Source organism: Cryptotermes secundus, unplaced genomic scaffold, assembly GCF_002891405.2.
Source record: "Cryptotermes secundus unplaced genomic scaffold, Csec_1.0 scaffold70, whole genome shotgun sequence".
NCBI classification, from domain to species: Eukaryota; Metazoa; Arthropoda; class Insecta; order Blattodea; family Kalotermitidae; genus Cryptotermes; species Cryptotermes secundus.
Window position 1 is genome coordinate 111683 of NW_019734964.1, and position 22322 is coordinate 134004.

Genomic DNA, 22322 nt, shown 5'->3' on the forward strand with positions numbered 1-22322 from the left:
ATAAATGAAATGTATGAAACAACAGAATAATTATGAATAGTAATTTAAAATGTATGTATGAGGCAGTGATAATGGCCTATTTTATGGTTTTCATTCGATAACAAGAAAATAAAGAAAACATATGCAAAAAAAAACAAACCTGTATTTGCTCCTGTGTACTTGAATCACCCACTAAATCACGTGTTGTGGATGCATAGGGCAGTTTAACACCCATACATGTAGTATAATTAAGATATTCACATTTTGCAGGCTGTCTACAGTATGGTCCTTTCCCATCTGGTGGTGGTAAAATAGCATCCCTTGGAGAATATCTGTCCCGAAGGAATGCATGTTCCCCATCATACCATGAATTTGCATTACTGAAGTTTGAAGTCTTTCCTATAAATGTCACATTGCTTCCTCTGGTTTCCCCCACAACAAAATGCAATACTGCAGTAAATACTAAAATACAAAATACTGCTGATGCCAGACTTCCTTGCATTGCCAATTGAAACTGTAAGGAAGAGGGAAACTCGATGAACAGGTATGTTAGTGAGTACTGTGTTCTAGGAGGTAAGGCCATGGAGTCTGGTAGATTTGTACCATCGTTCTAGTGGGAACTGCTGTCTGCATCTTCTTCTTCTGCCCTGAAGATGGAGGCATCCGGTTCCTGGAAACACTGGTAAATATCTAAAAATTACACGGCGTCATATCCCAGTAGGCATTAATCTTCAAAGTCACCGCAGTGAAAACGTCAATCTCACACGATACATTAGCGATAAATTAACTACCTGCAAATCTATAGGCATTCACTTTTACAAAACAGATAATACTACTAACTTCTGCCTCACTAAAAAGCAAATTTTTACTTTTATTTAAAAATCACATGAAACTGAGAATTTGATGACAGTATTAGAACGTAGAAGTTGCCTTCTGTAACAGGCTTCGTCTTTCTATTGGAGCATAAACAGCGAACAAAGCCCTTGGCCATACGCGCCAGACCACCCACATTTTCACCAGACCACCCACGACGAACCCATGTCACCATGTCACCATGTCTGGTTTCTATTACCGAATGAATAGTTCTAGATATTACCCGACAGATAGCACTTTAATTATATCGCCGCAGCTAACGTCAGGTTCGGTCAGCCTAGTCCGTTTAGTCGGTTTAGTCAGTCTCGCCAATATGGTGACATTTCTGTTGTGTTTTGCTGTCGCAGGCATATGAAATTCGAAAACGCAAGCTCCAGGCTCCAGATCAACCCCTAAACGAATAACATTTTCATGTTTGCTTACTTCTCTTTTTAGGCACAGAGATATATTTTATTGCAGTGTCAACAAATAATATCAATTTTGAAAACTGACCATTATGTCATCTGTCGTTCCAACAGGAATTTCTACATTTCGAAATAGTCTAGCAAGATTATAAAACTATAATTCATATTGCCCATTCTTGTGGCTTAATGTTGTGTTTACATGCCAGGTGACGAGTGGTGATATTTGGTGTGTGATTGCGTGGATGCTAGTCTGTGGGGGCCGTGGTGTCGTGTTGTTAGAGGTGTCAAAGAGTTGTCAAGTTCGTGGAGGATTTGTTTACCATAAGACACGAGTGATATCTGAATGCCGTTAGTAATGTAAACAAGAAATGTCTGAAATTGCGAATATCACATTGTTGCAGTTGTCATGGGATGACATTTTGTTCCAGCACGTTTTACCGTACCTTACGCTCAAGGACTGTTTCAATTTGCGATCAACGTGTAAGCTTTGTAGAGAACTTGTGGACAGCTACTTCGCAATAATAAAAAATATAAACATATCTATGTTGAAAACATTCAATGGGCCTGCTTTTAATGTACGTTGAAACTAAAACAGTGTGTTGGTTGCTGATCGAGAGACAGCTGTTATATAAATGTTGCAGAAGACGTCTTATGTGTTATAAGGGCCTAACCAAACATTCCTGTTCACTTTACAGGTGTTTGTCCAGAATTGCAAAAGTATTCGACACATAAACCTTGCCTATTGCAATTGGTTTGAAGATAAACTTCTTAAACGTCTCTTTTACAACAATACACACTTAAGTTATGTTAACTTAAGTGGTTGTCTTGGGTTAACTAGTGCATGTCTACAGCCTCTTATTGTCTTTTGCAAAGTAAGTTCCTTTCATGAACTGTCAGGAAATTATTGGACAAAATATGCTTCTTGATTAATTGCTAGGTGAAGAAATATAGCTCGTATGATTGATAGTATCAGGAGATATTATTAGTCACTCATACCTAATTTTATCTCTTATATTACAGGATTTGAAGAGTCTGAAGTTGAAAAACTGTCACTGGGTAACTGTTGACTGTATTGAGGCACTAACCTTCCATCAGAATAACTTGGAAGAAATAGATCTCACATCATGCTGGGATCTGGGAGATGAGAGCCTAATTGCATTTATTAAGAAGTTCAGAAGGCAACAAGTCTAATTTAATAATATCTGTGAATGTCTCAGATTTGTCATTCTTATCTCTCACTTGTCTGAAAATTAACTTGCAATTCGTTGCTTGACTGTCTTCTACAGTATGGAATTACTTTCAAGCTAAATGCTGTACTCAGATCATAGTCCTTTTGCATCACTGTAATTCTTTTAGTCCTCCAGTGGATCAAATGCAAGTGATGCAGGATATTGATAATATTTTTACTGATCTTAACAGAAGTGAAAATTATACCATAATTCCACTTATTAACAGTCTGTCTGATCATGCTGGCCAGATTATATATATAAATAATATTAACGCACAAATGCATAGCATGTGCACCCAATTAGTAATGAAATTCAGCGAGACCTCTGTGAATGAGTTTTTTGTTATGAAACTTGGGACAATATTTTTGTTGATTAGGATGTTGGTACAGTATTCTACTCTAACTTTCCGCAGAAACAAGTTCAATTTAAAACTAAATATAATCCATGGATGACAAGTGGTATAGATTTCATATCAGTACAAAAGAGAGCTTTGTTTAACTCTTAAGAATAACATACTGCAAAATTTTGTCCAGTGTTATAAAAGCTAAAAATCATTATTAAAGTAAGTAAAGTAAAGGTATCACTGTAACAGGCCATGGAGGCTCATAGGGTCGTGAGATGTTGAGGTTCCCACATTTTCTAGACAATCGGCTCATACTCATCGATGGTGGCAAGGTTGTCAGCCCTATGCACTGGCCACCCTTTACCCCCAAGAATATTCCTGGTACTCATTTCTGTTAGAGGCTGAGTCATCCCAGGACCATAGTGCAGGCGGAAGGATTAGGTCAATTGAAAAAATCCAGTGACCTCATCAGGACTTGAACCTGACCTTCCTGCTTGTAGCATAGTGCTTCACCCAACTATAGATTAATTTCTAATTCTAATAACAAAATGAAAACCACTTGGAGCATTATAAAATCAGTCACAGGTAGAAAAATTAATAATGCAGGTATACAGTTCCTAAATATTGATGGGAAATTAATTGATAATCATCATATGATTACAGATTCTTTAAATAATTATTCTCTAACTATAGCTGACAAAATCAATTCCAGTAATGTGAATGTTGGCCACACTATAGAGTCTGATACTGAAAAATATTTGAATTATCTGTCTCAAGCTTTCACAATTCCCTTCCCTAAAATTAAATTCAACTATACCTCTACTAAAGAAATTGAAAAGATAATTAAATCTTTAAAATCAAAAAAGACCAATGGGTATGATGAAATTTCAGTCAACCTTCTGAAAATCAGTGCACCTTTCATTAGCTCTCCATTAACTTCTATTTGTAACAGATCCCTTACAAGTGGTGTCTTCCCACTTGGTTGAAATACTCAGAAATAAAACCACTATTTAAAATGCAGATAAAAATAATGACCAACTATAGACCTATATCATTATTAATATCCTTTTCAAAAGTTAATGAAAATTTTATATATATATGCAAGACTGCACCAACATATAATGAGTAACAAAATATTATTTGGTGGTATATTCTGTGATTTGAAGGAAGCTTTTGATTGTGTCAGGATATTTTATTTTCTAAACTGGAATTTTATGGAACAGTTGGTGGAGTCAGTGCACTGGTAAAATCCTACCTCAAAGATAGATACCAGAGAGTTGTAATTAATAATTGGCATATTCATTCTGGATGGGGCATAGTTAATAATGGTGATCGATTCTAGGACCTTTATTGTTATATAAATGATTTGCCTAACATTATAATTCATGAGTTCAAGTCCCAATGAGGTGGATTTTTTCAATTTACATAATCCTTCCAGCCACACTATAGCCCAGGGGTTGACTCAGCCTCTAACAGAAATGAGTACTAGGGATCTTCCTGGGAGTAAAGTGCGGTCAGCACATAAGGCTGACAACCTTACCACTATCTGTGAGCTAATTGTCTAGAGAAAATATGGGAGCCTCAACATCTCACAACCCTATGAGCCTTCACAGCCTGTTACAGGGATAGCTTTACCTTACCTTAACATTATAATTAGTATACCTAAACTGGTTCTTTTTGTAGATGATACCAGCATAGTTATTGTGAATTCCAGCCTATTTCATGATTGGCAGGGGAAACCGAAGTACTGGGAGGAAACCTGCCCCAGTGCCACTTTGTTCACCACAAATCCCACTTGACCAGACCTGGGATCGAACCCAGGCTGCCATGGTGGGAAGCCAGCTACTAACCGCTTGAGCTATAGCACGGCCATTACACCTCAGTAACTAATATGTATGTTATTACAAGTTGAAATTTCATCCCTTAATTGCTTCATACTTCTCTACACCTTCAGTGCACTATTTTATTGATTTTTGTGACTAATATTTTCTCTTTTTGTTAGGCTCCGTGTCCTGTGTATCTCAAATATTTATTCAGTCACTGATATTACAATGTTTGCAATTGCACACTACTCTCAATGTCTGGAATATCTTAATATAAGTGGATGCTGGCGGATCAAGGATGATGGAGTGAGGTAAAGTTAGATCTTACTTGTCACTATGAAGACAAAGTGGAACAATGTAATATGCTTATAAACTTAGCACTACTAAATTGAAAATTGTTTACTTTTCAGGATGGTTGGGGAATACTGTCGCAACTTGCATTCACTACTTGTCAAAGACTGTCACTACATCACTGAGAGAAGTCTAGGATGCTTAAGGAATCGCATTTTCATCGACAAGTCTGATTATTCTCAGTACTACCGAGATCTTCACCACCCAGTACCCATTATGGGACTTAATCTATGAACTTTGCTGCTTAAAAGATAACAAGAAAGACATTAGAAGTCTGGAAATTTTAAGTATGACATTAAGATTTTTATTTATTTATTATGGTTTATATAATGAAACTGTCAGGAGTGTTAGGAATGAATAATGAACTTGGAAGAATGTGGGAGTAGTAGTAATCTGAGGTACTAACTTGGAATTTGGCTTAAGGGGTCAAGGAAACCACATACAGGATAGCTGGTCTACAAGCTGAGCTTTGAACCTGGAACACCCAGATACAAAGCAGGAGTGTTATGTACTCAACTGTGATGTTTGGTACTAAAGTCACTGCTCTCATGTTTGCCCCACAGTATATCATGTTGATCATCCTTCATTTGTAAGCGCTGTATTGCTGTATAAACAAGGGCCATTTGGAAAGTAATCTCTGGTGAGATGTTAACAAAACAAGTAATGAGAAAAAAGTTGTTATATATAAAAAATGCATACATACTTAAGCTACTTCTCAACATAGTCACTGCCGAAATTAAGGCACCTCTCATTTTGGGGAACAAGTTTTTGTAGGCCTGTGTCAAAGGATTCTGCCACCTGTGAGATCAGCAATGTTTTGATACCTACAATCAGCTCATTATTGTTGAAGCACTGTGATCTCAACCAGTTCTTCAGGTAGGTAAACAGGTGGTAGTCGCTCAGAGTAAGATCAGGGCTGTAAGGAAGGTGGTCAAACAACTCCCAGTTGAAATGTTCCAGCAGTGCTCAAGTGCAAGCAGCAGTATGCAGACATGCATTGTCATGGAGGAGCACTACAGTGGATGTTAACATTCCATGCCTTTTGTTCTCAATGGCTCTATGCAGTTTTTTTAGTGTTTCACAATACACTTTTTGACATTGTGGTCCTTTGTTGGATGAATTCCACCATCAACACTCCTTTCCTGTCCCAGGAAACATTTGCCATCAGCATTCTGGCAGACGTTTGTATAAACTTTTTTTTTTTTACTTGTTTGGTGAATGTGTGGGTATCCACTGCTTTAACTGCTCTTTTGTTTCAGCATTCACAAATGACACCGAAGTTTCATCACCTGTTGCTCATATGTAATGACTGAGAAATTCATCATCTTTGTGGTATAACTCTAAACAAGTGGAAGTGAAAGCCAAAGCCATTCTCTATGTTTTCTGCAAACCAGTGAGAATTTTTGGAACCCATCTTATGCAAAACTTGTCATAGCCTAGCCTGTCATAATCTTGTAGAGAAGAGTACATGAAATCTGTGGAAATGCACATGAAAATTCTGAAACTGTGAAGCACTCTCTTTCACGACTTTTTTGGTCAGCACTTTGAACAAGACCATCACTCACTACAGATGGTTGACCACTTCACTCTTCATTGTGAACATTCTACACCATTGTCTTAAAGTTCCTTTACTCATTACATTTTGGTCTTAAACTGTGCATAATTCACATTGGATTTCCACAGCACTTATGTTTTTAGCATGAAGAAAGCAGATAACAGTACAAAGTTCACAGCTGGTGGGAACATTAATCACAGGACACATCATTCACTCTGTAGAGACAAGAACAAACACTAGGTAACTAGTTATTTGATGGTTTACAGGAACAGTGAGTCATGTGACACTACCTTGCATTCGTGAGTGCTCTCCCACATCGATATTAGTTGCCTAAAATAAACGGATGTTATTTTCCTAATAGCCCTTGTGTAAGGATATAAAAATTGAGCTTTTACAGCAATAAGAGTGGTAATGTTTTTTCAGGTAATCAGCCACAACACTTCAGACCAGAAGTTTCTGAGACTGTTACCATCATCAAGGAATGAAGTGTTTTATTTATTTATTTAATTATGTTGTCAGTATTTTTTTTATTGCTAGTGGGGTGGGACTAAGTCCCTTGTACTGCGGCCACTTCTGGCTTACTGTACCAGCCCCAGATGATAGGTGAGGGTGATTGTGGAGCAATTAGTGGAATGAAGATTGGCAGGGGAAACTGAAGTACTCAGAGAAAACCTGCTCCAGCGCCACCTTGTAAACCACAAATCCCACTTGATCGCACCTGGGCCGCCATGGTGGGAAGCTAGTGACTAACCGCTTCCGCTATGGCGCGGCCTCATGTTGTCAGTAACAAAAACTATGTAACAGTCAGTAATGTGATTAGTGAATATGAATAAGAAAGAAAAATCGCAAAAAACCCTTAGTGAGGACAGCTGGTCATTGGGCCGAGATGTTAACCCAATGTCTCTCAAACACACAGCAGAATGATACCCATTTGGCCACTATGTTCAGTTGAAATTATTGGTATAACAACATTTAACAGATCCATCAATGCTTGAACTTCAAGGATAACCTCTGTCCTATAATTAGTGGTATAAGGCGAGTGCAAACCTATCTCAGCACAATCAAACTCAGTATTCCTACTTCTGGAATTATGTGGCACAGTGATGCTCTGGGATTGTCCTGAGAATATTTTACCATTTAGGGAAAATAAATCTCCAGGTATAATAAAATAGAATAGAACTTAAGGGGTCTTCCAATCCTTGCTGGTCCAAGGTGTTTACTGTCTAGGAAATGTGCCATTTTTGTATTTTGGAAATAATAACAGGAACATTTCACTTTAATATCAGGTTCCAGATTCATTCCAGTTATATTTTACTGTTCTCCAGTTAGCTATATTAGCTGCCTTGAATCTCGAAGGACACTAAAGCATATACATTATGTATGCCAAATCTTTTATATGTAGTATTACAAATGGTACAGAACTGTATATGTGTATTTGATATGATGAAATAACATGAACTCCTCATAATTATATGGTAAGTACTTAAAACAGGCCAAAATCTTAAAATGTATAACAAAAAGTAGTTTTAAATTCCAAAATATACTAATTCTGTCTTTATTTAACACTGCTTTCTCATCTGCATAGGTTATACTGTCAAATGGGAGAATAATGAATGGGGAAGACATCAAAATGTAAGGCTGGAGAGGGATTTGAGATGAATGTGGAGGTCACAACTACTGCTCTTAAAATAATGCTGTGGATCTTTAATACAAATATATCAAGTCTGCCTGTACAGAAATGAAACATCAAGAAAGTGACAAAATGCATCTTGAAATCCATATATTTTTAAAGGGATACACAAGGAACAAATATGAGTATCACAGCCTGAGAAAGAATGAAAAAAATATTGGAAATGAATTATAATCTCATAAAAAGTTGAATAAGAAAAAAAGTAAGTGTCCCTGTGCTTAACTAATTAAGCACTACGCCATGAAGGCGTATGGGGGAATAGAAAGTTGAAATTAATTGGACAGACACTCATTACACAAGAGGTTAATGTAGCAGAGTATGTTTCCAATGGAACAGGTAACTGAAAGATAAAGATATTAAAAATACCTGAAAAGTAACATACATACAAAGTCAGTTATAAGGAAACTAACTAGATAGATAGGTCAGAAAGACTGACAGATTATTTATAATTAAAGAGAACTGAAAGTGGAATCAAAACATGTTGGACAGGAAACTGGGGGGGGGGGGCGAGTACAGAAATGGATACAAATATAGAACACCAAGGATCACATCCTAACATTCAAACTGAAAATGCAGCAACTCAAATCTGATGTAAGTCATTTCTTGTTTATATTGTTTACTGATATACAAACACAATTAGACTTAGCAGTAAAAACGTACGAATCCATATCTTTGACAGAGCTTTTATTTACATAAACATCTAAATATAAATAACCATAAAATTATGATGATACAGTTACAGTATATAAAATTACATAAATATTCTGGTTTACATATATTTCAGATTCACATATTCAGTTTTTTTTTAATCACAGGTACATTCTAAACCAATGTGTGACTTCCTCCTGAGAGAGAAGAGCTCTACCCCAGGGAGTTTTTTCCCGCCCTTCTGTGTACTGGAATGGACCAAGCACAAGGCGGCCTATTGGCATATCTTTCTTCAGCTTTCCTTTCAACATGACACTCACTATGATTGAAGATTCATGCAGGAAATTCGATGACAATTTGAAAGTAAATATCTCATTATAAGTAGGATTTCTATTGTTGTAAACTATAGCACTCTTCCTTGATTTCATCTTCTCACCACATGAGATGTACACAACTTTGACATAAGTGTTGTATTTGTCTGAAATAAAAATGTGAAAATTAACATAAAAGTTTATAAAAATAATCCCCCTCCTTTTTTTAAAAAACCAGGATTATTGAAATCATGATAATCTGTGATCATTCCCATGAACAAATGACCATGAACCATTACTTTGTGTAACTGCCTAATAATGTATATACTTGCAACATCTGCAGTTGCTGCAATGATCCATACTTCCAGCTCACCCAGCATATTCACTCTTTTGCTGTACACCTGGTCTTTACTTAGCCCCAAAGGAAAAAATCCAAATTAATAAGATCATTAGAACAAAGGGGTCAGATAAATTTGTCGTCCTCTTCCTATCTGACCTAGGAAATTCATCTTCAAGCAGTTACAGATAATGAGATCACAGTGAACAGGTGCACTGTCCAGTTAAAGAATAAGGCAGTGAGTGCTGCTGAGCTGTGGAAGAGCATAATTTTGCAGCATGTCTAGGAATGAATTGCTTGTAATGATGTCATCAAAGAAAATGGGCTGATGGGTCTTACAAGTGTCAACATGCACCACACATTCAAGTCAGAACTATCCCATTTAGATTCTGAATATTCTCTGGGAAGTTCACATTGTGCAAAACACATAATCAAAGCTGCTGTTTGTTAATTACAGTGAAATCATCTGATTACCCTTCAAGTACCAACATTGTCATGTTTGCATTCCAAAACTGCTTGTGTCTGAAACCCCTGTTTTTTTGGTAGACCCTGTATTTTTTAATCTGGTACCCCATTATTTTTTATGTGAGCATGAAAATAAATATATATTTTTAAAGCTGTTATAATGATTCTTCTTCCATAGAAGTGTATGTAAAAACATGACCTGTTTCACTTTCGTATGCAGAACTCTCTTCCTTTTCTCTAATGAGACAAGATGCTTAAGAACACCCACAATAGAGAGACTCAGTCTGTCTTTTTAGGCAAATGCAATAACACAGAGTCTACTTTGATTCATTTTACTGTATATAGGTTTGGAAGTGTGCAATTATAGCAGAATTATGTTTTCACACACTAAGCACAAGAAGTGGCAAGCTTCTAATTCAAATCCTAATTCAGTTTATTGCTTTAGATCTGAAAAACGTAAATAACATTTACCTGCGGGTCTCTTATTCTTGGCAGCGCTCATAGGTAGCAACAGATTGCAAGCCTCCATTACCAGTACGTTCAAAATCATCGTCTCTCTTTTATAACTCAAGCTGACTCGTATGTTTCCTGGATCTACATCTGGCTGTAAAAATTCATATCACAAATGTCAAACTCCTGAGAAATACTGTCACTACTTACAGTGAAATTTTCTTCTATCCATCCTCATGCCGAACTTAATGTAAACACCTTTCCTAAGGATACTATAGTTTTGTTTGTACTGGATATTTTAACCCTTTCATGTTGTTTAAAGAATTGTCTGGTATTTGGAAAATTATATTTTAGTCCAATGTCAGACTGACTGTGAAAATTTTAAAATATCAACAAAATAAATTACACCTTTAGGGGTGTCATAAAATAAATGGATCTTAAAAAATCAGCCCTGCACCATTGTAGGGATGATGATGACCTCACTCAGAGAAACTTCACTCACAAACTGTAAGGTTCATCAGTATCCTGACTATTGTGTCACAATGACCTTGCCTATCCAGATACAATATTACATTTCTGATTCAGACTAATCTGATAAGACAAATATATGACTAGAGGAATGAACAGAATGAAGAAAATATATGACAATACATGAGTTCTACTTTCTGTCTACTACTGTTTGGATTTTTACAAGTAGTTTAAAGACATTTAGATATGCCAAACATTTAGCATATGTGAGAAAAACAGTACATATATACATTCTAATATGAAAATTCTCAGAACTGGGTTGGGTTACACTGATAGGAGAATAATATAACACTGAAGGAAAAAAAAAAAGGAATATGGATTTGGAATTTATATAGTATATTTGCAGGCACCTAGAAATTCAAGATTCAGCAGGAAAGAGAGGTGACTTAAAGCATAATCAATTATTAAACATAAATCTTGAGCTTCTAAAATATGCACCTAAGCAACATAGGCATTTTAAATTTCAAATATTTGCTTGTTGTATTACCCACCAAATATACTATTTCTGAAGGCAGACCTGTTAAAGCTTGTGTGAAGAATTGTATGGCTTTAGTACAAGAGATGTAATATAATGAAGATGCATCCATTTTAAAAATGTTACTGAAAAATACTGAGAAGTACACAGAGAAGCCTTTCACAACATAAGCAGATAAATATTACAGAAAATCACATCTCCTGGCTTACTGAATACAAAGCCTATATAATGGAATTGATATGTTTAAAAACAGGAGGCAAGTATTTATTTTATTGAATTCACATATATGAAACAAAATGATGTGTGCTTAAGGAAAATGTCATAATAGTGTTCATTATGCTCATCTTCAACTTACTACATTTAACTACTGTGAAGGATACAGTTTTCTCATAAGTGAGAAGTAAATATCAAACATTAAAGATAAAAACACTTGGATATTGAATAGCCTTAGCCATGACATAAGCATACTTTGTAACATATATATATATATACAACTTAGAGAATGTTATAATGAGAGGTAATGTTATGAGTATGAGGGGTGAGCCATAAAAACTGGCCCTCGCACTGCGAACTTCAATGATTATTGTGCTTCCCCTTTGGATTAACCCTTTATTAATCCTATACTTTGAATGAAATGTAGGACTTCATTTATGGGGGCGTCATAAGAGTCACTTGGTTCCATGAAGAACTGACCCAGATGTTGATATCTTAGGTAAGCTATAGCCTCACAATCACATAGGATGTGTGTGGCTGATTCATCTTCTTGTAGGCACCTTTCACAGGTTGGGTCGCCTGTCAGTCCCACTTTTAAAAGGTGTCCTTTTAGGTGGCAGTGTCCAGACATAATGTTAAAGATGGAAGGAATGAAAATTTTGTGATAGCATGTCCATTGTGATACACAGTTGGTAGACATTTCACTGTGAATATTCTTCAGATTACTACTAAGTGACTACTACTTACTGACCTGTGATTGTTTATATAGTCTCATTGCATACTTCCTGGGTCGCCCTGCCATCACATCTTCCAAGTAGAAGAGTGCATGACCAACTGCCTCATGTTTTCCTTGATAATCCGCATCATACACTGAAAGTCTTAGAACTTTACCAAGTGGATGCTTAATAATGAATTCAAAGTCCTCTTCAATTTCAGGATTCAAATTATTTTTATATATTTTACTCACATGTAGTTGCTTATCTAATGGCAAAATTATCAGTTTGACAACAACACTGTATGTATGATGTTCTCCTTTTGGAGGAAGATGTTCAACTTTGTTAACATGTATAAGCAACCTGCAACAAATAACATCTATGAAGAGAACACGTCTAAGTTACTAATGCAACCCATGTGTTGCTCTAGACTAATTATTCTTATGATCACCACAAAGACATCAAACTAACTCCATTATATAATCTTCCTTGGATAGTTATTCAATTATTTAAAAAACTGCCTGTTTCATGGAACCTAAAGTTCATCACTATATTGAGAAATGTCTCCCACTGGATCCAATCATAAGCCAGTTAAACACAGGGGAGTGTTTTAAATTCTAAAAGCTCTAAGCCACATTGGGAATTATAACTACTTCCACAAGGTTCACAAAGCTCACAACATGAAGGTAATATGCTGAAAGTTAAAGAAGACCCACTTTTTCTTCTGGAAATATGCAGCAGTGAAGTGGATCGTTCCACATGATGCTTCCTGTAGCCAGTCAGCCTTCCCTCTTGTGTCAGATGATCTCCAGGCATTGAGGGCTTCATTCGATCTCGACATTAGACCACTGTCAGTGTCAACAGGGATGTATAAGCTTGTATCTAGGCCATATGTACGAGCAATTTCTGCTGTATCTATTCCTTTTACAGACATGTTGGCATTACTACCATCTTTTTTATGACTACATGTCAGGGCAGTGTTGATGTCCTATGTAAGAAAAAGAAGATTTCTCCTCAATAAAAAATGAAATATAAAACATAAATACATACACACACTTACACACAGTGCTTTCCTTATATAGAAAGAAAGGTGCCAGAAGTTTGGTGTAAAAAAGGTAGGGACTTCAGATTTTTTGACAATGTCTTGTGAATACATCCAGAATTAACGAAAGTTAGGAACTTGGACTGAAGCGAAGGTTCATCATTCACATGCTATTTACTTCCACCCACGATGCAACCCGTTTATTATCTCCCTCTCTTTCCACTACATGTTTTGGCCATAAGGCCATCATCAGGTGTCACTATTGGCTAAAACTGTTTCACTGCATAATGTGTACAACTTCATGTATCACATGTAAATGTGGTATCTCCCACTTAAAATAAAATGTACTATATTCAAAATCACCAAAAATCATTAAAAGCAATTAAAACTTTAGTATTTTTCCTTGGGGACTGTTGTTCTTTATCCAATTATCATTGTGTTTGGATTCGTTTTGAAGGGGCATGGGTTTCCAATTCTGTTGGTGTGATTATCACCTACAGTCTGTAACAAATATTTTATTATGTTATTTAATATTTTCTCTAAATAATTTATTATATCACAGTCATTCCTGTTTATATTTGAGTTATGGAATGTTACATATATGTGTCTCCTGCATCTGCAAAGCAAAGCTGCAGTATTAAAGCTATAACTCAGAAGTAAGCAAACACAACTCACAGTAACACAGGTTTGCTGGAAAAACTGAATGAGAATTCAATACCTTTTGCTTATGGAGTATGTGAATAAATTTAGTATCTCAAAATTGATGACTTCATTGATTGGTGTTTCTGCTTTGTACTAACTAACTTCATGGAGATTAGTCCTTCTTGAGAAGCCACAATTGTGCAGCTACTCAAGAACTTACCAGCATTTTATGGAACCCAAAGGTTCATTATTGTGTTCACAAAAGCCCTCCAATGGTCCGTATCCTGAGCCAGATCTATCCAGACCATACCACCCCATCATATTTCTCTGAGATCCATTTTAATATTATCCTTCCATCTATTTCTATGTATTCCTGGATGTCCTTTTCCTTCTAGATTTCCCACCAATATCCTATATGCATTCTTATTCTCCCCTATTTGTGCTACATGCCCTGCCCATTTCATTCTCCTTCATTTGATTATTCTAATTATACTTGGTGAAGAGTACAAGTTATGAAGCTCCTCATTATGCAGTTTTATCCAGCCTCCTATCACTTCATCCTCTCTTCAGTCCAAGTATTCTCCTCAGCAACCTGTTCTTCCCTTAATGCTAGAGACCAAGTTTCACATCAACAAAGAATCACAGGCAAAATTATAGTTCTGTATATTCTAATTTTTGTCTTTAGACAGCAGACAAAGGGAAAAAGAGACTCTGGACTGAATGGTAGCAAGCATTACCCGAATTCAATCTCTTTATTTTCCCTTGGATTAAGTTTTGATTTGTTACTGTCATTCCTAAATATTTGAACTGTGACATTTTCAAAACATCTGTTAGCTGTCTTAATGTCATGATTTTGCCCTGCACTCTGGTGATGAGAGGGCAACATGTACTTAGTGTTCTCTGTGTTCATTTCTAGACCAACCTCCTTACTAGTGTCAATTAAAGGTTTTTTTTTCTGTATGGTATCTATGTTATCTCCCAGTAGATTCATATAATCAGCATAGACCAGCAGTTGATGTGTTCCCATTTAATTTTAGTCCCACCTGGTTTTCCTGGACCTTCCTAATGGCATTTTCTGAAGCAAAGTTGAAAAGTAGTGAAAAGTGAGGATGATAAAGCATATCCTTATTTAGACCATTCTGGTTATGAAAATTATCAGACAAATGTTTACCTATATGGGATTTACTATACGTTTCATTTAGACACATTTTAATCAGTCTAACTAGCTTCATGGGTACCCCAAACTCGATATGAATGGTGTACATTACAATTTAAGAATACTGTACTTCTGACAATCAGTTTTTTTTTTTTTATGTGGCAAAGTTTACTACTCTAACCCCTATATCATTACCTGTTTCATGTAAACTCTCATTTCCAGTTGCTGGTTTCAAAATGTCCCCCTACTTACTTTGGCATTGAAATCTAACAAAATTTTCATATGGTAATTTGGGAATTCATCAAATACACATTCTAGTTCTTCATAGGCCTTGTCATTCATATCACCAGTTTTGTCCTCTGTTGGGGAANATTTGGGAATTCATCAAATACACATTCTAGTTCTTCATAGGCCTTGTCATTCATATCACCAGTTTTGTCCTCTGTTGGGGAATGAACATTCAGAACAATGATATTGCGCCAGTGGCCTCTTAGTATTGTGTACAACATTCTATCACTTTTGTACACCCAAATATTTATTATTTAGATCAAGTGTCTCCAAACTACAGCCCGTGAAAGAATTGTGCAGAAATGCGCCAACTGAACTAATTTTCCAATGAGTAATGGTAAAGAAAATACTTGTTCATAGATTTCAAATTCATTAATTAAGATTGTGTTTAAAATATATTGATATTCCATATTATGTTAATATTAATATTATTCACAATTTTACTAATTCTGGACCATACACTGTGCAGTATTTCTTCGTACTTGTTCGGTCTTGATCAACAGTGTCACTTCGTGGCAATGTAGGTAGCGCGAGCAGATTTTCCTTCCTCGTTTGCAAATTTAGTCATTTCAGATTTGAAAGAACGATTTCAGAAGTGATTTGCTGATTTGGATGCCAGTGCTCAGGAAATTAGATTGTTTCAAAATCCGTTTGACTGTGATGCTGCAGATGTCCAAAGTCAAATTCAAATGGAAATTATTGAACTTCAGGAAAATTATCATATTAAAGACAAATACAAGGAAGGAAATTTGATCGAATTTTATAAATTTCTGAACTCTGAGCAATTTCCAAACTTAAAGAAATTTGCTTGTAAATTTATCTCCAGTTTTGGGATGACATATCTGCGTGAACAAACTTTTTCCCAGATGAAGTACATCAAGTCGAAATACAGGGCAAATTTATCTGATGAACATTTAAAGTCACTACTTGTGATCACCTTTTTCAAAATTTGAACCTCAATTTATTCAGATTTTAAGAATGCAAAAAATAGTTCCATCAGTCACATTAATTGTTTTATTACAATTTGTGATGAAAATATGAGCATTTTCTGCTACTGTCTGTTGTCATTAATATACAATAATTTATTCTCACATACTTTGTATTTAGTTTATGAAATTCTGTGCTTTCAATAAAACTCATATACCTAGAGTTATTAATTTCTCATTTTATCTGCCCCTTTGAAAGTGCTGAATTACCTAACGTGGCCCGCGTTTCAAAGTTTGGAGACCCCTTATTTAGATGACTCTAATACAATAATTAATAGAAAAGTGCCCAAATTGAAATTATGGACATTTAATTCAAAGTTACAGAAGTGATTTTCATCTCCAGTAAGTAAATGGTAGAATGGATAATAGAAGAAGCAAGAAGCAGCTAAGAAAACCCTTGTCCAGTACAGCTTCCTTCAATTCAATCACCACATGCAATGACTGTATGTATTAAATGGAAACTGGAGGCCAGGGGTGATATCAATATACCAACCTCAAGACAAATTAATTTTTTTCACAGCAGTACACAACTAACAAAAAAAAATTAGCAAGATTGGTACATGCAAGTAATTATTTGGGTACACCGGAAATTCAAAAAAAGGGAAACTACATTAATTATATGATTCATAAGGAGAACATGTCCTGTCAAATGCCAGTGTTCTAGAACTGGCTGTTAACAGTGTACCTGCATGCTTTGCGAGTTCAGCCATCTAACTTGCTGCTGCAAAACTTTGGTGGGGCTCATGTTGACCATTGTTCCAGCATGTCGCAAAGGGGAACCAGGGTGAGTTGGGTTCCCCTGATCTCGTGCTCCATCCCTTAGCTGCATCAAAGTAACATTCACTACCAAAGCAGCATTTCACTGGACTATTATATCATGCAAGTGAGCATGTACTAGTACAAGGCTATTTCATCATTACTCAAGGTGTACAATCAGTAATATTCCACATGATACACATAACCTGCAACTCATTCTCCCACAAAAGAAACATATTTGTTTAAAATATTTACTCAGGAAAGGTAAAAAGACTGATGAAATACATAATGTGCAGTTCCTATAAGTACTCTGGTCTAGGGGTTTGAAAGAAGCATTTCTTTTCATGTTGGGTCTCATGGCATGGCTCAACCCTCAAAAATACTAAAGCTTTCTGTATCAAAACAAAAAATATAGGTACTAGCCATATATAGACTCACTGCTAGGCAATGGCTGCAAAACACACGAGATAACGGTCATTGCTAGGCAACAGCTTCACAAACACACAACGGTGCTGGAACAGTTGCTAGGCAGAAGCCCACACACAACAGAAGGGCTGTTGGAAGCAGTGTTTTCTATGGATCTGCTCCAAGGCCATATCACTCAAACAAACAAGTTGAGGTAAGTAAAAGTATAAGAGACTTAAACTTGGCGGTGATCAAGCTTATGACCGTTCAAGTAACTAAGCTGCTGTTGTAGCATAAGATATGTAAGATAGACATGATCTGCTTTACAAAGCCTGTACTGACAGAAGACTTGTGCATAATACAAAAGGAAAATTTTCAATGCTGTATGCGTGCTATGTACACTTGACAATCATATTTATAACAGGCAAACCCACCCACCTCTTCAGAGAGGATGTTACATAAGGACCATTACCATAAGGGTTCAGCTGAAAAAATCTGTGGTCGAGGGTCTCAAGGGGCTTGATACTAAGATGAACTGATTGACGGTAAACTGCCAGTTGTAGAGTAATTCTGGCTTTGACTTTGATGTAGGTAGGTAGGTAGGCAGTGTAGTGAAGTGAATTGGTTCGTGAATTGAGAGTTTGGCAGTAGCAAGCCAGTTAGTTCAGCTCAGGAGCCACAGTAACATCCAGCAAGCACATGAAGCCATTAACATGGAAGCAGAGGGATCTACAGCATTGGAAGCCATTACCAGACAACGGCTGGTGAAGACAGAGCAGACTGAGATGACTTAGTACGTGCTGTAGTGAACTAAAGTGTGAATTAGCGATAGCACTACATTTACCTGACGTTATGATCTACAAGTGTTCAGTAAATCCAATAACCAATCCAAACCCCATCTATATCACACTCATACATGTCACAATATGATAATATTCCCATTGAGACACATGGTTTATAAAGACATAATTTCAGCCAATGAAATACTCTGCCTAAAAAGCCTGCAGATCATCTTTCTGGGTCATGTGTAGCACAACAGAACACAGTGAACTCATATATCTGTTTGTCTGTTGCATTATGTAATGCAGTGATTCAAAGAATATTCAGGTTAGTTTTACAGCATGAAGCTAAAGGAAAGAATAAAGTTATCTCTACGCCAAGTACATCATGAGGGCATACAAGGGGTATTAGGTTAAACTCTAGGCATTCTAGATCTCAGTACTTGATGCAGATGTGTGGTAATGATTATGACAATGTTCTGCATGCATTCACAATGATGTACAATTATCAGGCATAAGGAAGTTTCCTACAGTATGAAATCATCCTAGGATGAGAGCTGTGACAGATATTTTTGTAATTTTTTTTAGAATCTCAAAGCAGGATAACATTCTAAAATAACTGCTTTTACAGTGACATTTTCCTTATTTTTCCATTTATTATGTATGCAATGATCTAATACTCAGTGTAATTTCAAGGATGAAAAACTTACAAGTTCTGGGGAAGACACAGTAATGGACGGTACACATAGATCAACAGCTTCCTTCTCTTCTCTGCTCTTGCTAAGCTCCCTTGGAGATCTGAACGGATTCAGTGCTCTTGGCCAACGACGGTGTGGCTGCGGTAGCTTATGTGGAGGCCTCAGAGCCATGGCAGTGCCACCAGGGTCCCCATAGTAATCACCATTTGTATCATCTGGAAGATCACCCCCACATAATTTTACAAGCATTGAGTCAGAATGCAACTTGGTCACTTGTGAAACAAATTACATGTTCCATATAATTAGCTCGTTCTTTAAGACAGGAAGCATAAAGTAATTCTTGACATGAATCTCCATCCATAAGGTGGAGTTACAACAAATTAAGTACACTACTTCTCCTTTCTAAGGGGTACCAGGAGATCTTTCCCTGGGGGTAAAGTTTCTGAGCCTGGAGCTGTCAGCTCACTTCTAAAAGGAGCAGTGGTATACAATGCACAAAATTTTGTTTCAATGCCACCACACACCTTCATGGGATGTTTCTTTGGTAGTTAAAAGGCACAAACCAAATCCAGGACCAATCCCTTCAAACACCTCAGGGATCATGACAAATGAGTATGGAACATTGGTGAAATGACGCTTTCCTGGAAAATGGAAAAACCTGAACCTATATAAATTTGTCCTTCACAAAACTTATAGTAACCGCCTAGGACAAAAATACTTGTATCTCTAGTAATTAAGTGCATTTTAATAACATCAATTCAAATTAAAAATAACGCTGCTTGTCTTCGGTTTAATTATGCGCTTCGTTATGAGAACTGAAGATAAAAGTTTTTTTTCCGCATAAATAAAGTTACAAAGAAAGGCATCTTGCATGGAGGAAAAGTCCGAAGGGTTTTAGAACGTCCCGGTTCATGGAAGTGAATGACCAGTCTCATGTTCCAGACATATTTGATTTTGGACACTAATCCCTAGCTGGACTTGTATCACGACTATCCAGCATATAGCCGCTTCACTCTCAGGACTATCGAAAATGACAATGTTAAAATGACCCTGTTATGCTACACTAGAACCCCCTCCCCCACTTAAGACAACGCCATATATAGTTTGAGAAGTTGACCCTGTCCATCCTCAATGGGAAGTGTTAATTACATACAGTAGGTGAACAAAATAATGGAAATACTAAGAAATTGGAGAATAGAATTTATGTTGTCTACACTGAAAGAACTTCAGCTGGCAACATTGAATGTTTTTCTTCAGTATGTTTACACTCAGTAGTGCTCATGTAAGTTCATTAATGACTGTGCTGAGTGACAGTCTCTGTGAAAGAATCGGAAAATGGGAGACTTGACGATTTTCAAGAGGGCCGGCAGATCGATGGTGCACGTTTAGATGGGTGATCTGTGATAAAAAAAAACTGCCACATTAGTAGGCGTATCGAGAGCGACAGTTTCTAAGATTATATCGGCATACACAAATCATGGCAAAGACATCATCAGCGAAGAGGAACAGTGGGCGAAAATCAACACTGACAGAAAAAGATCGTCGTACACTGTGAAGGATTGTTTAGAAAAATCATAGAACTACTGCAGCAGAACTGAATATTCGTCTTTAACACCATGTTTCCACAAAAAACTGTCCAACGGAGATTCACAAACCAACATCCACGGTAGGGCTGCAACTGATAAACCAGATTACTGAAAGTAATGCTCAGATATGTAAACGATGGTGTCACCACCATAAAACCTGGACATCAGACAACTCGAAACGCGCGCGTGATATAGCCAGATAAGTCGCCCTTCACGCTGTTCCCTACATCAGGTAGAGTTTACGTTCGAAGAACACCCAAGGAAGACTACAATCCAGAATGCCTGGTTCCAACAGTGAAACACAGGGAGGTTCTGTCATGGTGTGGAGAGCCTGTAGGGGTATTCTGTTGGTCCCATTATTACCCTTCATGGTCGAATTACTGCAAGGGAGTACGTGGACAGGGTGAACAGTCACGTGCATCCCATGATTCAGACGTTACGCCCGAACCATGCTGGAACTGTTCAGTCATGGTTTGAAGAGCATGAAGGTGAACTTCGCAAGCTCACCTGGTGAGCACAATCACCACATCTGAACATCACTGAACCATTTTGGTCAGTCTGTTCATTCCCACTTTCCGACGTTCCTAAAGCAACTTCATGTTTTTCAAGAATGCTATAGAATTTTGCTAGAGACTGTTCAAAACCTGTATGAGTACATTCAAAGGACTGCGGCTGTATTGAAAGCAAAAGGTTGTAAAACATGATATTAATAAAGAAATGTGTACAGTGTCTGCAGTGTTTCCACCATTTTGTCCAGCCGCTGTATTCAAGGCACTTCACTGCACGGATATTTTCGTCTCCGGCTCCGTAGGTTTGGTTTAAAATCTCCCTCCCCTACTTCTACGTGTACATTAAAACCGTGGATGATCACCGTAAAGGGGCAAGGTCTGATGTCATACTGATCACCTGCCATGTTAAAGGTACATACGAATGGAATGCACCAAAATAACGTGGGTTTAATAGAAATCTTAATGAATTTTATCTGGTTTTACCTTGAAAAGAGAACTACAGCATGTGATTTTAACACGGACTAACACAGTGTAGCAGCTTTAACGTAACTTAATAAAATATTTGGAACATATCAAGACACCTGAAGATGGCCTTTGGGACCGAAACATGTTGCGTCAAAGTGTAAAATGTTAAACTAAGATTAAGTTTAAGTGGAGAATAAACAAGTGTTGGAATAGCGACGGACGATAAATATGTACATGGACGTTAAGTTAAACAATTGCAACAGGACGCTGAAATACAGAAGTACATACAAAATTTGGCGTTATGCCGGTTTAATCTCCTTGGATCACCAATTTACGCCTATTGGAACATTTCAGTCGAACTTACAGAACATGTACTCGGTAACGTCGTTGTGGGGTGCCAATGGGAATTCGTTTACAGTTCTTCTACCTCATATTTCGCGGATCACTATTTCCGATCAATAAATGTGTCACAGCAAAGCAGTATAAATTCCACCCGGAAATCCATACTGACGTCAAGAGTACTACTTTGTCAAGAGGCGCAATGGTACTATCTATTATTTTGTTTACTTAATGACGTTATCAGTATCGCAGGATACACATCCAATTGTAGGAATTTGTGAATA

At 36.9% G+C, this 22322-nt stretch overlaps 3 protein-coding genes across 8 annotated transcripts in view; 1 reads left to right on the forward strand and 2 right to left on the reverse strand.

Moving 5' to 3' along the window:
• LOC111868991 (protein smoothened) overlaps window positions 1-1031 on the reverse strand; it is a 29463-nt gene extending 28432 nt beyond the window's left edge. The window contains exons 1-2 of the mRNA XM_033753254.1: window positions 771-1031; window positions 140-658 (exon numbers count right to left, since the gene is read on the reverse strand). Coding sequence (XP_033609145.1) covers window positions 140-562 — 423 coding nt within the window. The 5' untranslated portion in view covers window positions 563-658; window positions 771-1031. The remainder of the gene's footprint in view (window positions 1-139; window positions 659-770) is intronic.
• A 92-nt stretch (window positions 1032-1123) lies between these two features.
• On the forward strand, window positions 1124-9154 carry LOC111868995 (F-box/LRR-repeat protein 15). 2 transcript variants are annotated; one of them, XM_023860151.2, is made up of 8 exons: window positions 1124-1604; window positions 1685-1831; window positions 1952-2128; window positions 2277-2434; window positions 4831-4962; window positions 5062-5289; window positions 8143-8838; window positions 9063-9154. In XM_023860151.2, the coding sequence occupies exons 2-6, from the start codon at window positions 1799-1801 to the stop codon at window positions 5234-5236; spliced, it is 675 nt and encodes a 224-aa protein (XP_023715919.1). In that variant the 5' UTR covers window positions 1124-1604; window positions 1685-1798; the 3' UTR covers window positions 5237-5289; window positions 8143-8838; window positions 9063-9154. The 2 variants fall into 2 exon arrangements, with proteins under 2 accessions (XP_023715919.1, XP_023715918.1); XM_023860150.2 differs by having other exon boundaries at window positions 1124-1831.
• The window catches only part of LOC111868992 (synaptotagmin-15), a 28194-nt gene continuing 14786 nt past the window's right edge, over window positions 8915-22322 (reverse strand). For all 5 annotated transcript variants that reach the window (XM_023860145.2, XM_023860141.2, XM_023860143.2 and 2 more), the window contains 6 exons: window positions 19152-19354; window positions 17187-17324; window positions 13104-13375; window positions 12426-12750; window positions 10480-10612; window positions 8915-9373 (listed from right to left, as the gene is read on the reverse strand). In XM_023860145.2, coding sequence (XP_023715913.1) covers window positions 9057-9373; window positions 10480-10612; window positions 12426-12750; window positions 13104-13375; window positions 17187-17324; window positions 19152-19310 — 1344 coding nt within the window. In that variant the 5' untranslated portion in view covers window positions 19311-19354 and the 3' untranslated portion in view covers window positions 8915-9056. The remainder of the gene's footprint in view (window positions 9374-10479; window positions 10613-12425; window positions 12751-13103; window positions 13376-17186; window positions 17325-19151; window positions 19355-22322) is intronic.

Bases quoted from the DNA above. Each gene is read 5' to 3' on its own strand.
- LOC111868995 (XM_023860150.2), top strand. From the start codon at position 1,625: ATGTCTGAAATTGCGAATATCACATTGTTGCAGTTGTCATGGGATGAC. The intron at 2,129-2,276 runs GTAAGTTCCTTT...CTTATATTACAG, and splicing joins CTCTTATTGTCTTTTGCAAA to GATTTGAAGAGTCTGAAGTT. The intron at 4,963-5,061 runs GTAAAGTTAGAT...TTTACTTTTCAG, and splicing joins ATCAAGGATGATGGAGTGAG to GATGGTTGGGGAATACTGTC.